Source organism: Geotrypetes seraphini, chromosome 10 (assembly GCF_902459505.1).
Source record: "Geotrypetes seraphini chromosome 10, aGeoSer1.1, whole genome shotgun sequence".
NCBI classification, from domain to species: Eukaryota; Metazoa; Chordata; class Amphibia; order Gymnophiona; family Dermophiidae; genus Geotrypetes; species Geotrypetes seraphini.
Window position 1 is genome coordinate 54928034 of NC_047093.1, and position 20445 is coordinate 54948478.

Sequence of the window (20445 nt, forward strand, 5' to 3'; positions counted from 1 at the left end):
CTGCGTGAAACAGAACTTCCTGATGTTCGTCCTGGACCTGTCCCCCTCAGCTTTAGTCTATGTCCTCTTGTCCATGTCACATTGAACATTGTAAATAACTGCTTTCCCTGCTCTATTTTGTCAAATCCTTTCAGAATTTTGAAAGTCTCAATCAGATCCCCTCGCAGTCTCCTCTTCTCAAGGGAGAACAACCCCAGTCTCCTAAGTTGTTCCTCGTAGTCCAGGTTCTCCATACCTTTTACTAGCTTCGTTGCTCGACTCTGCACCCTCTCTAGCAGTTTTATATCCTTCTTTAGGTATGGAGACCAATGCTGGACGCAGTATTCCAGGTGCGGTCTGACAATGGCTCTGTAGAGCGGTATTATAACTTTCTCTGATCTACTCGTAATTCCCTTCTTTATCATATCTAACATTCTATTTGCTTTCTTCGCCCAGGTCCTTTTCCTGTTCGGTCTTTCCCAGAGTTACACCTGACATACTATACTTGTGATCTTTATTTTTTCTGCCTAAATGCATCACTTTGAATTTTTCCACATTAAACTTCATCTGCCATTTATCTGCCCACTTCTTCAATTGATTCATGTCGCTCTGGAGTTCCTCGCTGTCCTTCTGCGATATGATTGCCTGGCATAGCTTTGTGTCGTCTGCAAACTTGATTATTTCACTGGATGTTCCTTCTTCTAGGTCATTTATGAAAATATTAAATAAGATGGGTCCAAGTACCGAGTCCTGGGGTACACCGCTAGTCACTTTTTCCCATTCTGAGAACTTCCCATTTATGCCCACTCTCTGTTTTCTGTTCTCTAGCCATTTGCCTATCCATCTTAGTATATCTCCCTCTATTCCATGGCCTTGTAGTTTCCTGAGAAGTCTTACATGTGGAACCTTGTCGAACGCTTTCTGAAAGTCCAAGTATACAACATCCACCGATTCTCCACTATCAATTTGTCTGTTCACTGTCTCAAAAAATTGAAGTAGGTTCGTCAAGCATGACTTCCCTTTCCTGAATCCATGTTGGCTGGCTTTCATCAGGTCGTGTGTGTCTAGGTGCCGGGTTATGCTATCCTTGATCAGCGCCTCAACCATCTTTCAAGAGACAGGCGTGAGACTCACAGGTCTGTAGTTGCCTGGCACTCCTCTCGATCCTTTTTTAAATAACGACAAGGTAGTATACATTATAAAATATTTAATTAAATTAGGGAAAGGAAGTTCATTTCAGATAGGAAAGTATCCAAATCATCCACACCTCTAAAGAAGCACACATCCCCTCTTCTATGAAACTGCGCTAGCAGTTTCTAGCGCAGAGAGATGTGATGAATGGCCCGCGCTGATCCCAACGCTATGAGCGTCGGGAGCAGTGCAGGCCATTCAGCACGGTTCTCTGCGCTAGAAACTGCTAGCGCAGTTTTGTAGAAGAGGGGGCTAGGCACTTGTTTCAAGCATGGCAGCCGAGCCCCTTGGGTAGCCTGGGTACCACAGATACAATTAAACAAATGGGTTTTCAGAGCTGCTCTAAAATCTTTTATATAGAGTGTTAAGCTTGAAGAGATAGAAAAAAAAGCATTTCAAAAACTGGTACGACAAAGAAAACCCCCCACACGTTCTAGTAGACTCAAATCTGGCAAATGCTTGCCCAGGGGGCAGTAAGATGATGTTCATACCATGAACGAAAGAAACATGTTTTAAAGCATTATTTTGAGAAGACAATGTAGAGTTTCAGTGAGCCAAGTCTAGGGTGCCAATGATAACATACATCTACCTTGACTTCCAAAAGGCCTTTGACAAGGTATCCCATGAGCGGTTACTTAGGAAGCTGTGGAACCACGGGGTGGAAGGGGACGTACACAGATGGGTCAAACACTGGTTGGCAGGCAGGAGACAGAGGGTTAGAGTGAAGGGTCACTACTCGGGCTGGAGAAAAGTCACGAGTGGAGTTCCGCAGGGGTCTGTACTTGGACCGCTGCTGTTCAATGTATTTATTAATGACCTGGAAACGGGGACGAAATGTGAAGTTATAAAATTTGCGGATGACACTAAACTCTGTAGAAGGGTCAGAACTACGGAAGAGTGTGAGGCCCTACAAAGAGACCTAAGCAAACTGGAGGAGTGGGCAAATAAATGGCAGATGAAATTCAATGTAGGGAAATGCAAGGTCATACATATAGGGAGAAAGAACCCGATGTTCAGCTACCAAATGGGGGGATTAGTATTAGAGGGAAGTAACCTTGAAAGAGATTTGGGTGTACTGGTGGATACAACAATGAAGTCAACGGCGCAATGCGCAGCAGCCGCGAAGAAGGCGAACAGAATGTTGGGTATTATTAAAAATGGTATTACGACCAGAACGAAAGAAGTCATCCTGCCGTTGTATCGGGCAATGGTACGCCCGCACCTGGAGTACTGTGTTCAGTATTGGTCACCGCATCTTAAGAAGGATATGGCAATACTTGAGAGGGTCCAGAGGAGAGCATTAAGGGCATGGAAAACCTTTCATACACTGAAAGATTGGAGAAGCTGGAGCTCTTCTCCCTGGAAAAGCGGAGACTCAGAGGAGACATGATAGAGACCTACAAGATCATGAAGGGCATAGAGAAAGTGGAGAGAGACAGATTCTTCAAACTTTCAAAACATAAAAGAACAAGAGGGCATTCGGAAAAATTAGAAGGGGATAGATTCAGAACAAATGCTAGGAAGTTTTTCTTTACTCAGCGGGTGGTGGACACCTGGAATGCGCTTCCAGAGGATGTAATAGGGCAGAGTACGGTACTGGGGTTTAAGAAAGGATTGGACAATTTCCTGTTGGAAAAGGGGATAGAGGGGTATAGATAGAGGATTATTACGCAGTTTCTGGACCTGTTGGGCCGCCGCGTGAGCGGACTGCTGGGCACGATGGACCTCAGGTCTGACCCGGCAGAGACATTGCTTATGTGCTTATGTGCTTACAAGTAATGGTGTGACAGTCAAAACTACACACATGACAGAGGAGTCTGATAGCTGTGTCCTGTAAAGCTTGGAGTATCTCATATTAAATAGAGTAATCTCTGCATATATTGCATTATAATCAGCTTAGAAATAAGTAGCGCCTGATTCAGTGTACACATAAGTCATCAAAATTATATCAGATACAACAAAGCTGATGAAATATAAATAGTGATTTAGAATTGATCATCTACTGTGAGCCCTAAATATGAAAAGATCTTCCAAAATGCTGTGACTGGTTTTTGGGTCTCTTAGTCACCTCCTTTGATACTGCTCACTACCGGATGACCCCATTTTCTATGGAGTTTATTTCCAGCCCTGTCTGGATTTTTTTGGGTAGCCATCTTTTGTGTGAGATTACTCAGCTAGACTAGCGTCTTTCACAAAACAGACGTGCATTAGTTCAGAATAACTTTTTTCTCCAAAGCAAACTGGTGCAAGAAAACCCACCAAATCACTTTGGGGTAGATTCAACAAACAGTGCCAAAATTTAGGCACTGGAACGAGGCACGCTAGATGCAAATTCTGCAATACTAGCCTAGGTTCACAGTTTCATGCCTGACTTTAGGGGGCAAGCACTTATCAAAGGTTGGTATAAGTGCTTGTATCTAGTTGTTGGCAGTTAAGTGTGTAACTTCTTGTATTCAATATTCTGCACACCTAACTCCAAGACCTGCCCCTGACCAGTTTGTATAGGTAACTAATTACTGTTGTAAATGTAACTAATTACTGTACTTAAGTAAAAGCTTTGGTACTTTTACTTGTAAAAAAGTACAGGATAACATTTGTTACTAGAAGGTGGGGGATAATCCTAATGAATATGCATGAGGGAGATCTGCATATAATGGAGGTGCAAATCTGCTCCATGCATATTCATTAAGGCTATCATGAAAACCCAACAGGACTGGGGGGTCCTCCAGAACAAGATTGGGAACCACTGCTTTAAACAACATGGTCCCTGACCTACCCATGCCCCTCCCAAGTGTATACCCTCTAGAAGTTATACACAATAGAGTTTGCATGCACAGTTTCAATAAGAGCGACTTAGGGCTGTTTGTGTGTACAACTGCTAATTGGTGCCAATTAGCACCAATTAACACAGATTAAAGTCAATAATTGACTGTTAACTTCAATTAACAGCTAATTATTAAAATAAATTGTGCATGCAACTGACTATTCTATAAATTGTGTCTGAAAATATACCCGAAAAGTCAAATTTGGGTGCACAAAGTTATAGAATTAAGACGTTGGCGCTCAACACATCCTCCTGCAGCTAATTCTAACCTGTCTGTCCTGCGATCTCGGGAGTTCTTCTTCCCTCACCAAACCTCAGTGTGCCTTTCTTGCTGAATTTTTAATTGAGGTATTAAAGTAATTGCAGTCAATCTTCAGCCTCAGGTCCTGATGGGAGAGTGAGGCCAGATCGTGTACTGTAATTACTCTGATGTATGTGGGATCGGATGTATGGGCAGCGGCAGCTTGTTTCACTGGAGCTGAGTTTAGAAAAGAGAAGAACTGTGAATGGAGATTTCATGGATCTGCTCACTGTGGTCTTCAGCGAAGCACTTAAGTGTGCATGTGCTTAATCATGGTGCTCTCCCAGCTGTCATCTGATTTTATCTATTTATCTACCTCTTCCCACCGTGTGCTAGCACAAACAAGGAATGACTCATTTCCATCCTGGAGCTGACTGTCTGTTCTGTCTTATAGAATGTATCAAGCACTTCTGCAAAGCCAAATTCCTTTCCTAATTTGATAGAACACTATATATCAAATCAAGAGCCCTGGCACCTGTCCATCACCTGACAAGCTAGCAGGAGACTCCGCCTCCGTTCTCCCTTTCTCCTGTCCCATTGCCTCTTTCCACTCAGGCATAATAATGGTTTTCCATGATAGTTCACTTGAATGTACAAACTGAAGGTTAACAAATGAAAACAAAAATTTAAAAAGGCAGTAAGCTACATTATTTGGCCTTTATTTGTTGAGCTTTATATCTATGCAATTGTGCGTGAATACATCAAGCTGTCTTTACTAGGGTTTCAGAGGCAAGAATTTGTCTTGCCCAATAGACTGAGAAGTTATCTTTGAACAGACGAACATGAGGATAAGGGCATACAGGTCTTCTCTCTTAACAGATTGCTACATGATGTTCATTGCACAAGTGTAACAGATCACTCCTTACCATATGCTCAGCCTCAATCAAAATAAAAGACACCCTGTGAAGCATCCTGAACGCCGAGTACCTGTATATTGAATTGAAATATGTTGACAGAAGTCTAGGAACATGATTGGTGCATGAGAGCAGACAGGATTCATCTAGACCAGTGGTTCCCAACCCTGTTCTGGGAGGGGCCCCAGCCAGTCGGGGGTTTCAAGATATCCCTAATGAATATGCCTGAGAGAGATTTGCATATAATGGAAGTGACAGGTATGCAAATCTCTCTCAGGCATATTCATTAGGGATATCTTGAAAACCCGACTGGCTGGGGGGTCCCTCAGGACAGGGTTGGGAACCGCTGATCTAGACAAAGAGCCCAAATAGAAGAGTGGTTCAGTATGGCTAGAAATAATCTCTTATATTCACTCAGACAGAAGACTCGCTTCTCCCCCACTTCTGTGTTCAAAAAAAAGTAATGCATTTTAATTCTGCACGTGAGGGGGAGAGGATTTGGCTCAGCTGCAGAACAGGCTTGTATTTATCATCAGTGCTGCTTATTAAAAGAGGCACAGACGAAGTAAATACTGTCTTGGTATCTGCTGGTGCCAAAACCAGCTGAACTTTCACCCTGCAGTTGTATGGTATGAGAGGTTCAGAGCTATGACTTGCTTCTTTCAAACTGATTGTATGTGACTAGAAAATCTTAAAACCAGTCCTGGTAAACCCTGGCTCCTTCAGCTCTAGAAGTGACTGCTTCCCTGTGCTCATCTCCTGTGTCCCCAGTCCTAAAGGTGAAAAAGGCTTTGCATCCCTGAATCCATTCCTTATGCCCCCCCCATTCTAAACATGAAAGGATCTGTGCTCATTTCCTAAATTCTCCAGTCCTGTACCCATTCCCTGAGCCCTTCAGTTTGCCCTCCCCCCAGCCCTAAAGATGGCAGGCTCTATGTCCCTGAGCACATTCCTTGAGTACTCTAGTCAGAGGTGATAGTCGCTATATTTTTACCCCCGTCCCTTCACCCCCCAAGTCCTAGAAGTGACATACTCTCTATCCCTGTGCCCATCCCCTGAGCCCCACCCCCCAGTCCTAAAGGTGACAGATTCCTTATTCTTGTGCTTATCCTCCATGTCATAAGTCCTAACTTAGGAGCTTCACTTTTCTTACTGTGTTTTCCTTTTCACAGTTGGTAACATCTCTCATTCATTGCTAGAACTGGATTATCCCCTCTTTCCTTGACTCTGAGATGAGGCTGCTTGCGCAACAGTGATGGACCCCACATTTACTATTTCAGTGGTTTTAATGACTCCTTGTTTCTTTTTATACCTGCAGGAAAACCCTTACCTCTGCAGCGATGAATGCGATGCCTCAAACCCTGACCTGGCACATCCCCCCAGACTCATGTTTGATGAGGAAGATGATGGACTAGCGACATACTGGCAGAGTGTAACATGGAGCCGATACCCAGACCCCCTGATGGCCAATATCACGCTGACCTGGAACAAAAGCATTGAGCTGACAGATGACATTGTGGTGACCTTTGAGTATGGCCGTCCCACTATCATGCTACTGGAGAAGTCTCTGGACTACGGCAGGACTTGGCAGCCATATCAGTATTACGCAGATGACTGTATGGAAGTCTTCAGCATGCCTGCCAGGAAGGTTAAAGAGCTCTCTATCACCAATGCCAACAGGGTATTGTGCACAGAGGAATACTCAAGATGGGCCGGGTCCAAAAAGGAGAAGAATGTTCGTTTTGAAGTCAGGGATCGCTTTGCCATTTTTGCGGGCCCAGATTTGAAAAAAATGGAGAACCTGTTCACCAGAATGGAGAGTGCTAAGGGGCTTAAGGACTTCTTTACATTCACAGACCTGCGTCTGCGACTGCTCCGGCCAGCACTAGGAGGGACCTACGTCCAGCGAGAAAACCTGTATAAGTACTTCTATGCCATCTCCAATATTGAAGTTACAGCCAGGTAATGTGCATCCTGGGGGCTGTTGCAGGGTGAGCAGGAAGCATGACTGCCCAGGGCACCACATCATCCTTCTGAGTCAGTTTGCAAGCTAGCGGGCCTGAAAGGGAAGGAGGCATAGAAAACATACTGTGCTGGGCGCTATTTGGTTGAGAGACTGCTCTGCACACACGTCTACTGCCTGTCTCACTGATGTTATCCCCCCTACACAAACACACTTATCTGCCATCTGTTTTCACTTGCACTTATTTTCAAATTGAAATAGCTTCAAACTCCTGCTTCTCACTCCTCTTTCTTTACTCAGCTGTGATTTGTCTTATCCCTGACAACATGCAATAGGAACCTATCCAGTAAGTGTTGGGAAATAGATTTTAGATGAGAATAGAGCTATTAGCCAATAAATTTCCTTTTCTCAGTTCATAAGATCTTGCAAATCAAAGGAGATCTTAGATACTAAATATGAGAGCTGTTAATCTGATTTTAGAAAAGCCTTTGATTATAGTGCATTATCTATTATTGCAAATGCATGTGCTTCAATTGTGAGGAGATTCCTGCCATTCTGTAAAGAGCTTGTTTGCCCCTCCCCCCTTTGAAACTCTAGCATTTGCAGGAGAGCTGAGAGAGACCCAAAAGTTTAATTTTCTTCCAGCACAATAAGGGAAAGCAATCAAACATTATTGCTTCATAACTAATCTAATTACCTGTTTCACTGTTTTCCCTAACCCACTCCTAGAAACAAACTCAGATTATTAGTAACTTGTAACCGTAATAACTCTCAGAGTTGGGCATCATTTATGGCCGGAACTATGACGGTATCTGATCGTCTTTGAACCTCCAACTTTCATTCTTGATTAATGAAAACATTCTTGGCAAATGCTTTCGCTTTGGTTCGCTTTGCGCCAGTCCAAGAATTTCACCTCTAGCGGTACAATACGAATGCCCCCGGCCGTCCCTCTTATTCGTGGCCCCAAAGAACCAGAGTCCTATTCCATTATTTCTAGCTGAAGTATTCAGGTGACCGGCCTGCTTTGAACAATCTAATTTTTTTTTTTTTCAAGTACACGCTTCGGACCCCCAGGACACTCAGTCAAGAGCATCGAGGATGTTCTACTGGAACGAGAACTACAATCACCGTATTAGTCCGCTTGGATATGTGGAAATAAAGGCTGAGGAAGTAAAAATGGGGTAACATTAGGATATATTTTTTCCTGGAAATGCATGGAGGATGCATATAACCAGCATCGAAAGCAGATGGTAGAGACAAAGGAGCAATTCTGTAAATTGGCACCACAGTCTTAGGCACCCCAATGTTGTACCCTTAGTGCCAAGTCTATAATGGCACCTTGGCACCAAGATTCTGTTATAGAATACTAGCATAAAGTTGGCATTGACACACCCATGTGTAGGTGTGCTCTCTTATGCCATGTCAGTGGCAGGTGTAAGTTAGTATATCTAGGTGTGCCTAGTGATGTACATAGTTTATAGCGTTACCTGAAACACATGTCCATGGCCATTGTGTATGTCTCCCTTGCAGATAGGCACTACCTTATAGAAGAGCACCTAATATATACAGGCACCTACACGCCAATTATCGGCACCGCTGACATGCCTAGCTGGGGCTTACCTCTAAGCACCACTTTATGTTTATATCTTTTTATTGAACAGCCAAAAATACTGCAGCACTAGGTCATTACGTCAAGCCATACAGGAAAATAATCCAGCTGCTGCCTCTGGTCAAGGCAGAAATAACAAAGATATAAAACAATTATTATACCCCCATCCCTATCCTCCCTCCCAAACCCTACCCAAATTTACCCTTTCCAAACTGCAGGAGAAAATAAAAACAAAAAATGACCAAAACACACATAGGTTAATTCAACAGACTGTGGGAGTTAATGTGTTACAAATTGTTCCCAAATCTGCTGAAATGCAATCCCCTGTGCAGAGGTGAGACCTTTAATTCCCAGGCGCGCCTTGGAAAGCAAGGTGATTATTTGTATGTGCCAAGTGGTCAACAGAGAGCTCGCACGCTCCATCCAATGCACTAAAATTGCTTTTTTTGTCCAACAATACTACTCTGCAAAGAAAACCTCTCAGGCCTCTCAGAAGTGTACACCAGTTGAGAAAACATCAAACAATAGCAGAGGGGTGGGACCAAAACGAAATGACCACTGCGCAGAAATAGTTTGAAATATCCTGTGCTAGAAAGTCTGAAAGTGTGGACAGCGCTAGAACATGTGACTGAGTGTAGCTGGTCCCAAACTGCATTTGGGACAATTCAAGGTAGTCATGGAGACTCTATGTGGCAAGATGTACAGTCTTAGCAAAATCTTATATTGAATTTCCCACAAGAGAATGTTGTCAATGAGATGGTCTATGCCCCAAATACAAATCCACCAGGTGTGAAGCAGTGATGTTTATATGTAGCTTGTATTCCATGTAATAACCAAGTGTGCAAAGTCTATTTCTGCAGTCGAGTCTTGCAAGTATCTATGATGAAAAGTCAGCGGAACCCTCAATTGGGAACCTAGTGTTTAGGCAATGCACATCCTCACACAAATGGATCATCCAAGGCTACTAGCATAGTGTTGCAGGTGCAGATAAGCAAAAAGGTCTTTAGACAGCAATGATTATGACTCTTACAAATCCTGAAAGGGCTGTAGTTTTCCATCATCAATGAGCAGTCGATAAAGATAGTGCGAGGGATCTTCAAAAAGTTTCTGCACTTTTATTTTATTTTTTTAACACTATTTATTAAATATCTCAAAAACAAATTACATCACTAGCTGCAAGGTGAGCTGACTTGCCTGATTGACTAGTCACATGACATTCTACGACATGCCCTCTTACCACTCCTCCCGTAAAAGTATGAAAGTGCAGAAACATTTTGAAGAACTCATATAAGCTAAGTTGTTCCCAGCGCTGAAATACTGCTGAATTATGTCATTGGGAGAGAAGGGATAGCTGTTGCTGAAAAATGGTGTCTTTTGTACAGCCATCTCCAAACTGCATGTGCTAAATGCAATGAAGGCTAATTCCTCAAGACAGGTGGCGCTCTGTCTCTTATGGTATGCAGTACTCAACTGAAGTGATCTGTCCGAGCAAAGTTAGTTTCCACAGGAATTACCAAAAAGTCACTTGTACCCCTTTACCAATCATTGATGTGCATCATTGCACATGTAACAGTTAATAATGCACATTCAACAAGGCCTAGGCCCCCCCCCCCCCCAGTGCCTTAGGAGTCTGCAAGACAAAAAATGGTAACTGTAGAAGATGTCAACACCACAGGAAAAAAAAAACACACCATAAAAAAAACCAACTGAAGTTTGTCTTAAATCGGTCAACAATGAGCAAACATTACACTCTTATAAAGATCTACCAGGTATCATTTTATAGAACTGCTTCCAAAAACAACATCTGTGTTAAATTCTTTATTCATTTTTAAAACTTTCAATAAGTGCAACATAAAATACAATCATTTTACACTTCAACTTACCATCAAAATCTAGTACACAACAAATATCCCTCCCTCCTTATATCCAACAATTGTTCTAAGCATATGAAAACATAAAGTATCCCCACCCCCTCCCCACCCTGGATGTATATGAACATAGGGAAAAAATAATATTCATTCTGTACAATATTTTGTTAATGGCTTCCAAACATCCCTAAATTTCGTAAAATGCCCCTGCTGTATGGCTATTACCCGTTTCATTTTAAAAATTTGGCATAACGAATTCCACCAAAAATTATAATTCAGCTGATCCCAATTTTTCCAGTTTTTCATAATTTGCTGTATGGCAACCCCTGTCATGATGAGCAATAATTTATTATTATTAGAAGAGATTTGACTCTTAGCTCTCATGGAAGTAAAACAACATCTGAACTGAAAACCACATGAAATAAGCCCAGACGTTCCTTATAAAGACAGATCTACTAGAATCTATGCTAATACAGTGCATATGAGGAATCTCTAGAACAAGAGAAGGTGAAAAGGAGTCAGACTCAGAAGTAATCTAAGGAAATACTTATTTAAAAAAAGGTGGTGGATGTGTTGAATAACCTCCCCGTGGAAGTGGTGGAAATGAGGTCTGTATGTGACTTCAAGAAAGCATGGGACAAGCATAAAAGATCTGAGAGTAAGGAAGGGGTTATATGTTTATGTTTATCGTTCATTTGAAACCCCACTTAGTGCAATAGGTCAAAGCGGCTTACAAAAATTAATATCTCATAGGAAAGAACGCCAATAATAAAAGGAAAGGTAATACAATCAATTAAAAACAGTATTGAAATAAATAGCTAAAATACAAATAAAAATAAACATACCTGTACCTGGAATTCTATTCAGTCTATCCCGAAACATGAACGCTTTCTAACAAAAACTGCATTTTCAAAAGTGATTTAAACTGTAAAAAAGACAGATGTGCCCGAGTAAAAGGTGGAAGATTGTTCTGGAATGTTTCCTCTTAAAACACCCTTACATATTCCAGAACAGAAAGGGACAGAGATGAGCAAAACCAGGCTTGGACAATTTGTCAAAATTTTCTGTGGTTAGGTGGGAACCTCAAAGTGCATGTTGAGCTTAGGTCTAGCTCTGCTTAGGTCATATCTGGGGTGGATCTCTATGTCATTCCTAGCAGTTTCTTTTTCTGACAATGTCCAGTCAAAGTCAGATCCCAAAAGCAGACGTCCATTTCATATAGCTCATGCTGAGACGTGACAGGTGGAGATGTAAGGTTGTCCAGCTAGATCAAAGTCAGACCAGCTCTTTTCCAGACTTTTTAAACTCAGACTAGCATCTTGCACCATATTCCGTGGCAGCAAATCCCATAATTTAATTAAGCATTGACTGAAAACAGATTTTTTTTAAAAAATGTGTTTTAATTCTGTTACTGGTTAGGTATGTGAAGTGCCCCCTAGTCTTAGTACTATTGGAAAGAGCAACTAACTGCTCCACACTACTCATAATTTCATAAATCTGCTCATCCTATCCTTTCCTGCTTGTTTCCATTTTGGGCAGAGCTCCAGTGGTACCTCAGAATATTGCCAATAATTGATGTGTAACCCATACATCATAAAACTTCCAAAGACAAAAGCAATTTTCATACGCTATTCAAGTACATTTCATAAATTTATATTAAATTCTCATGTGCTCATAAACTTAGTGTTCACAGGGCAACTTACGCAGCAAAGCTACCTTTACCAGTGATGCAACTGGAGATTTAATCACAGCACATAAGCTCCCCTCAAAAAACTCAATTAGTGCAACATATTTGACAAATATGGTAATCCTATTTTAAGGTGGCCTGGGGAGGATTTGTCTTAAGGGGAACTAAGGTTTGTCTGGGGCAGCAATTCCTCAGATAGGGTTAGACTAGATCAAGGGTTCTCAACCCAGTCCTCAGTACACACCCAGCCAGTCAAGTTTTCATGATATCCACAATGAATATGCATGAGATAAATTTGCATAGAATGGAGATAGCACCGCTATACAGAGTGAAAATCGAGGAACCCCTGACACAGTGGCTTGGGCGCTGAAAAACACTGGCCATGTCAGAATTGTCATATTGGACTGCATTGAGAAATTTTTCAGTGGCTGTGCTGTGAAAATTTAAAGATTAAGTATATGTTTTTGCTAACATATAGGCATTTCTAAAACTTCATATGAGTTATATTTAAAGCATGTTATGATAAGAGAGTTTTCCTACTTGTGTAGGCTGTTGGATACGTTGGAACAATTTATGGACATTATGAGTTTTTGAAGCTGCATGTTTCTGACAGGAATATAAACCAAGGGGAGGTTTTTTAAGCCAGTGATTGAAAAGCAGGAAACAAAAACCATATGGTGAAGCTACCCTAACTTTCTGAGGCTTTTTCCTATCCCCCAAGGAATACTGGCTTTGATATTAGGGAAATATAACTATCAATATTGTCATGAAAGTTTAAAACTAAACCACTACTTACAATTGGAAGAATTGGAATAGACTTAATTATTGTTTTTGGTGGAACTCTGTATGCCATATATATAAAATGGAAAGGACACTAGCTGTCCAAAAAGGAAATTATAACAAATTTCAAGATGTGTAGAGGCCATTAATAGATTATTGTAAAGATTAAAAATATTCTCCCTGTATAAAATTTTAAGACATTAAGGGGGGGAGGGGGGTATTTTTTATTATAATTGAAACAAATCATTTTCATAAATAAATAAGGGAGGGGGATAATATTTTATATTATGATGATCAATTATAGGATTTCAAGTGTATTTGAATGCTTAATTGATAAATGTCAATATTGTACTTGATTTAAGATTTGAAATGAATAAAGATTAAAAAAAAAACCAAAAAAAAACTAAACCATTACAGTTAGGGTTGCCAGATTTTACTATAGTAAAATCCGGACCCCCTAGACCAGGGGTAGGGAACTCCAGTCCTCGAGAGCCGTATTCCAGTCGGGTTTTCAGGATTTCCCCAATGAATATGCATTGAAAGCAGTGTATGCAAGTAGATCTCATGCAGATTCATTGGGGAAATCCTGAAAACCCGACTGGAATACGGCTCTTAAGGACCGGAGTTCCCTACCCCTGCCCTAGACCCACCCCCAGGCCCACCCATCCCCACCCTGTTATGCCTCAGTCCCGCCCCCCAATCCTACCCTAGCCCTGCCCCAGCCCCACCCCTGCTGCCTGCTCTCATCAGGCAGGAGCGCGGATTTCCTCCTGCCCGACTCAATTTAGAGGAGGCTTTTCCAAACCCAGACAAAGTGCCGGGTTTTGAAAAGCCATCTGGCCCCCCGGCATGTCCTCGAAAAGGAGAACGTGTCCGGGGAAATCCAGACTTCTGGTAACCCTAACTACAGTGGTATTTTGGTTTGATTTGTCAGTAGAATGGAGGGAGTGCAAGCAAATTTATCTATACTAATATATTCAATGTAGATATTGTGAAGATCTGACTGGTTATCTGTGTCCTGAGGACTGAGTTCAGAACCCCTGCACTAGACCAAAAAAGAAAAGCCCATTGTCTGATCTTTTTCCTAGCTGTAATGAAGTAAGAGTACCAGTCCTCGAACCCACGAAGCTGGAATGCCCAAAATGCCTGGCTAAGGCTGTTATGGCTGCCCCTGGAACTGCAATAATTGTAAAGCACGGACTAGCCATGACTCCCATTGCTGCCTTTGGAGGTGGAGTGGTTGTAAATTCTGGACTTGCCATGACTCCCAGTGCTGTCGCTGGAGCTGGCAGATAGGCACTGAAGACAAATGCTATTTGCATTACATTCAGTGAGGAGAATAGGAGCCCGTGACTGCCCAGGGGAGTAGAGGGCATGAGTCCGGAGCCTGGCTGCTTTGCTCACTAAATCTTCCATCTCCAGGGAGGAGTCAGTGTGCTGGTAATTACTCATGCATCGATTCACCTTTCCCAAATATGATTTCTCTGTACGGGCTCCGTCTGTCCAGCTCTCCATGCCTGATTAACTCCAATTACTGGTTATTTGTCTGTGAGGGAGCTTCTCAGTGCAGCGCAGAGCTCTAAGGCAGCAGAGACTCTGGCAGGTGCTTTCTCATTGACTCTGGGGCAGAGCTGCCGGGAAGGCCTCTCTCCCAGCGATGCTGGAATCAGCTGAGTGCAAGTTATGAAACTTGGAAAAATGATGTGTTAAAAAGGTCCAGTCGAAATAATCAGGCACACGTGGAAATTAGTATAAACGTGCAGCACACTTGTGCAAACCCATGGATACAGAAGAGTCACAAAGAATAAGAAACCTGAGCAGCCAGGAGGCACCCACAGAAGTGTGCACATGCACAGAACCATAAGTAGAACAACGGAACACGTAAAGTCGAGCACAAAGCACTTACACAACAAGCAGGAAAAAAGACATACACACAAACACACAGATGCATACCAACTCACAATACACAAACATACAACACCTCTACACAGAAAACCCTGAATATATGTGAGACAAGCATACTGAGAAAGATATATAGAGCAACACAAAAACATGAAATTCTCTCCATACCCTTAGCTACATACTAAGAACTATTGGGGAAATCTACTGTGGATCACCCAAAGTTTGATACTGGGATTAGGGTAACCAGATTTTCCATTTGGAAAATCCAGACCCCCTAGACCCGCCCAGTTCCACACATCCCTGCCCCGTCATGCCCCAGTCTCACCCCAGCCCCGGCCCCCGCTGCCTGCTCTTGTCGGGCAGGAGGACATCTGCGTATGCGTGCATGCCCTCCCGCCCGATGCACTGTGGAGGAAATCTTTTCAAAACGTGGACAATGTGCAGGGTTTTGAAAAGCCATCCGGACCCCGAGACATGTCCTCAAAAGGAGGACATGTCCAGGGAAATCCGGATGGTAACCCTAACAAGAATGATCTGCATTAAACTAGTATTTTATAAAGGCCTTTATAAAATACTAGCTCAATGTGCATTTCGGGCTTGATTCTATAAACATAGGGTTACCATACATCCGAGAACCTGGACACATCCTCTTTTTAGAGGACTGTCTGGGTGTCCAGATGGTTTTTATTTTGTATGGGGGAGTCTGTTCAGGTTTAGCCAGCCCAGAAGTCCACCCAGTTTGGCAGAGCTGCTGCAACAGAATCTTTGGGAAGTCGCAGTGGCAACGAGGTGAGCCTGCTGCCATCAGCCTGCCTCGGAAGCCATCTCTCTGCAACAACTTCCTTTTCCCACATAGGCGGGGTGCCACAGAGAGAAGGCTTCCAGGGCAGGCCAATGGCAGAAGGCTCACTTTGTTGCTGCTACCAGCTGTCCAAATATTAAATTGCAGCTCTGGAGGAGGTAGGTAGGGGAGTTGAGAGAGCCATACCAAATTCTTGGGTGGGGGGGCTGGAGAGAGAGGTCATGCCACTGGATCCCACTTGAGGGGGGGGGGAAGGAGGGAGAGACAGATAAGCACTTGCAGGGGATTGGAGTAGTTGGAAGGAAAGATAGACATCATTCACAGAAGCACCCACGGAAGGGGGGGATCCTGGAAGGCGAGAGACATACACAGACAGAGAAGTGCCCGTGGGGTTGGAAGGATAGATAGAGAGAGAGAGAAAAGCACATGTGGGGGAGGGGGGTTAGCTAGAAAAGAGAGAGATGCAACCATGGCTATGGGTAGGGAGAGATGCTACCATGGCGGAGCTTTTAGGAAATAGAGGGTGAAGAAGGAGAGAGGGGCAGATGCTGGAAGAGGGGGAGGGGGAGATTGAGATAGACAGTGGATACAGGGAAAGGGAGGGGATGAGAGATGCAGTACAATAGGGAGGAGGCAAGGGAAAGATATTACACCAGAGAGATATTAGTCCTTGGATGGAGGTACAGAAGAAAGGGTAAAGAAGGAAGAAAAGCTGTACAGGCAGAATATGGGAATAGGGATAGAAGAGGCAAGGGAAGGATGGAGAGATGGAGCTAGGACTAATAGGGTGATGAGGTATAGTGCAGGGTAGATGAGGGATAAAAGGGTACAAAGGATAGGAAGGGGGACTAAGGAAATAGGTGAAAGGTGGGGGGTGGGACATGGCAGAGCCGGGATGGGGGGGGGGGTAGGTAGGGCTGGGGTGAGGCTGGGGCAGGGTCATGTGTCCTCTTTTATGTCTTCACAAATATGATAACCCTATATAAACAGCGTCTCAGTAGGTACCTGTATAGAATCCGAGGGTAACGGTATTAATATTTCTTAAAATGGGGTCTGTGGTAAATAGCATGCATTAATGCAGATTAGCACACAGTAATGTAGTAGTGCCTTTTGGTAAATCTGGCTCTAACATAGATGTCAGAGTGAAACACACACGTCTAATAGAAGGAAGTATACACCCACAGCAGTGGTTTCAAACTCATGGCCCGGGGGCCACATGCGGCCCGCCAGGTACTATTTTGAGGCCCTCGGTATGTTTATCATAATCACAAAAGTAAAATAAAACAGTTACTTGATCATATCTCTCTTTAGCTATAAATGACAATATTATTATTAAGACTTAGCCAAAAGGAAAGATTTATAAACTATAACGAGATTTATCTCATGCAAAATTGTCATTTCTTTAATAAGACATTAACTATTTTTTCTGAGGCCTCCAAGGACCTACAAATCCAAAAGGTGGCCCTGCAAAGGGTTTGAGTTTGAGACCACTGACCCACACCCACATCTGTGTGTGTTCAGCTGCTTCTTCCCTTCCCTGCTCTAATGATCAGTTGCTTCTGTCTCCCGTTATTCACCAGATCAATGCCTACAGGACATTTATTGAAAAAGAATACAGTGGAGAAAGCAAGAGAATAAAAATAAACTGGCAGGCTTGAAAATTTACAAATCACGTTATTTCCGTCTTAGCTGTCTATGGCAGAGATGCTAGAGGAGGGAGGAGCACAGTAGAAGATCACAAGTCAAGTGTCCATCTTCTGCACTCTGGACTGTGCACTTAGTAACTTGAAAGCTCTGGACATCTCTGTAGACACCCTTTTTGCCCCAGCTCCTTATTAACCAATGAAAAGTATAGAAGCCTTAATCAACTTAAGATTTGGAATGGCACTGGATAATAACGGGCTTCTCACTAGAATTACCATATTTTGAGCCTTATAAACATGGGCACATGGCCCCCGCCCCATTCCAAAGTGCAGAACAGGAGAGTCACCTCCACAAATCAGATACAGCAGAACAAACAGTGGAGATGTCCAACCAAGACTGGTGAGCTTGCATTTTTCACAGAACTCTTTGGATAAAAGTGGCCGAGGAACCAAATCCTTTCCGTGATCATGAAGGTAAGCATAATATTAGCAATTTCAAGTGGTCTAGCACGTGTGGACATATAAGTTTTCATTGTCTTCACAATATTTAAGACTCCTGATGCAGGCCAGTGTGGCCGAAACATGTATATGTCGAGTCATTGAGCTATTGGAGTGAATAAAAGAGTTCTGTGAAAAATACAAGCTCATCAGTCTTGTTTGGACATCTCCACTGTTCGTTCCCCGCCCAGTTCTGCCTCCAAGCCTGCCCCATTCCTCCTCCATCCCCGCTTTCTCAAAGCCTTGTCTTCTTCCCTGACAAGATCCGTCCACATCTGGAGGGCCTCAAGCATGTGCAGATGTGTGTGACGTCACTCGCACTTGCTCAGAGGCCCTCCAGATGCGGTTGTAGCTCTTCGGGACTTTCCAAAACTCAGACAAACTGCCGGGTTTTAGAAAGTCCATCTGGGTACTGGACAGTCCTCTAAAAAGAGGACATGTCTGGGTTTCCCCAGATGTCTGGTAACCCTATTTTACCTTCCCTATCCCTTTCCCCATCCCCTCCCCACTTTGGAATACCCCATCCATACCATGCCATCTTCCCATTACATCAAGACCTACCCAAACATCTATCCATCACACTACCTATCTTCCAAACATTTTTTTCTTTTGTTAACACATCCTCTCCCAACCTATTTCTAGAACTCTTTCTTCTCTGTGTCCTCAGGTTCATCTGGCATTTGTCTGTAGGATTCAATAGTTTTCTGACTCCTTCTTTCATAATCTCCCATCTGGAAAGTTCAGGCTTTAGCATGGTGTATGTATTACATCTGTTCCATGCTAGTAGTAATCCCTTCTCTAAGTTGGCTCTAATTACTCTTTTTCACCAGCCCAATTCATTAGTCATAGTGGGATATCCGAAAAGCCTGACTGGCTGGGTGTGTCTGAGGACTGGGTTGAGAACCCGCCTAGGCTATGTAATAACCTTTTTATTCCTCTGATAACAATTAGACTATATTACATCAAATACAGAGTTCAATATATTTAAAATACAAGTGGTAGATGGTCAGCAAGGTCTTTATTGGGTACTGGAATCTAGACTCACAGCCCTTAAAAAGGATTTCTGTTCCAAGAGAATGAAATTTTACAAAAGCAATAGCTTGTAGAAAGCTCCATATGCCAGAGTGATGGCTGGCTGGTGTCCAACAGGAATGGGAGTCCTGTGCCGAAATAAGGAGATATTGCCAGCTCGGCTGTGAGTGACAAGCTGCCAAGAGTGAAGCTGAAAATTGATGCTAGAAGTCCTGTTACCAGCCTGCTTTACCCTGGTCTGCAGCTACGCTCCTTCTAAGCTGAGCACGTGAGCGATTGCTCATGCATTCTGGGAGGGTCGCTCACAAAATTACTTGCAAATCTGGAAAATTGTTGGTTTTTATAACTCGTTGCTCTCACAAAAAAATTTGTGCGCACTGAGTCAACCCTTAGAGCAGTGCGTCACAAACGTTTTAAGCCACAGCACACTAATCTCGGGGCCATGGCTGGAGGGCACCTGGAAATGCATAGACGTCAATGTGATGACGTCATGCGCATGTGTGACATTATCACGTCAATGTCTGCACATGCCCGGATGTCCTCCAGCCGCGGCCCTGAGCCTCCCATTATCACCGTTGGAAGTTGCTGCAGAAGGAGAAGGTGAGGAGAAGGAGAAGAGGCGCCAGCAAGGAGACGAGGTGCAGGTGCAGGCTGACTGACTACAGGACGTGCCTGTCGCTGTGAGAGGCACATCCTGTAAGCAGTCAGCCGGCGCTAGCGCCTCTCCTCCTCGGCAGCATCTCAGGGCACACCTGGAATCTATCATGGCACACAGTATACAATACCCCTCAGCAGAGGGAGAATTGCCCATATTCTCCTGCCACCATGCAACCCCCCCTCATGCCTCTGATGACCCTTGCCCTCTCCCCCTTAGCTTAATTTCAGATGGCTGGCTGGAGGGATATATACTCCCTCCGGCCAGCTGGAGGGATATTTACTCCCTCCGGCCAGCTGGTCTGCCGCTTCAAAATAGTGGGCCTTCTCCTCCCTGGTGCATCCTGGGATGCACTGGGGAGGGGCCTGAGGCTCTGATTAGTCCAGGTTGTTTAAGGCCCCTCCAATGAGTGGAGCCTTATGCGCCTGGGCCAATCAGAGCTTTAAGCCCTTCCACAGTTGCAGGATGAAGAGGCGGACCAGCTGGCCGGAGGGAATAGCCATCTGAAATTATGGTAAGGGGGAGAGGGTGGGGGGTCATCAGAGTCATGGGGGGGGGCTTTGCATGGTGGCGGGAGAGTATGGGCAACTCTCCCGCTGCCAAGTGCTGAGGGGAGTTGGGGGGGGATTTCAGTTGGCGACGGGAGAGATTGGGCATTTCTCCCGCTGCCAGGGAAGTGTGTCGGTTGGCTGCAGAAGAGATTGGGCATCTTTCCCGCTTCTGGGTGGCGGGTGTTGGTTGGTAGCGGGAGAGATTGGGCATCTCACCTGCTGTTGTTGTGTTTTTGGGTGGGGTTTTTTTTGTTTGTTTGTTTATTCTACGCATGTGTCCATCACTATAACCAGCGATGGGCACAC

General features: G+C 43.7%; 1 protein-coding gene across 2 annotated transcripts in view; it reads left to right on the forward strand.

Annotated features, from left to right (window-relative positions):
* NTNG2 (netrin G2) overlaps nucleotides 1–20445 on the forward strand; it is a 111970-nt gene that overhangs the window by 22659 nt on the left and 68866 nt on the right. For both annotated transcript variants that reach the window (XM_033959903.1, XM_033959904.1), the window contains exon 3: nucleotides 6468–7111. In XM_033959903.1, coding sequence (XP_033815794.1) covers nucleotides 6468–7111 — 644 coding nt within the window. The remainder of the gene's footprint in view (nucleotides 1–6467; nucleotides 7112–20445) is intronic.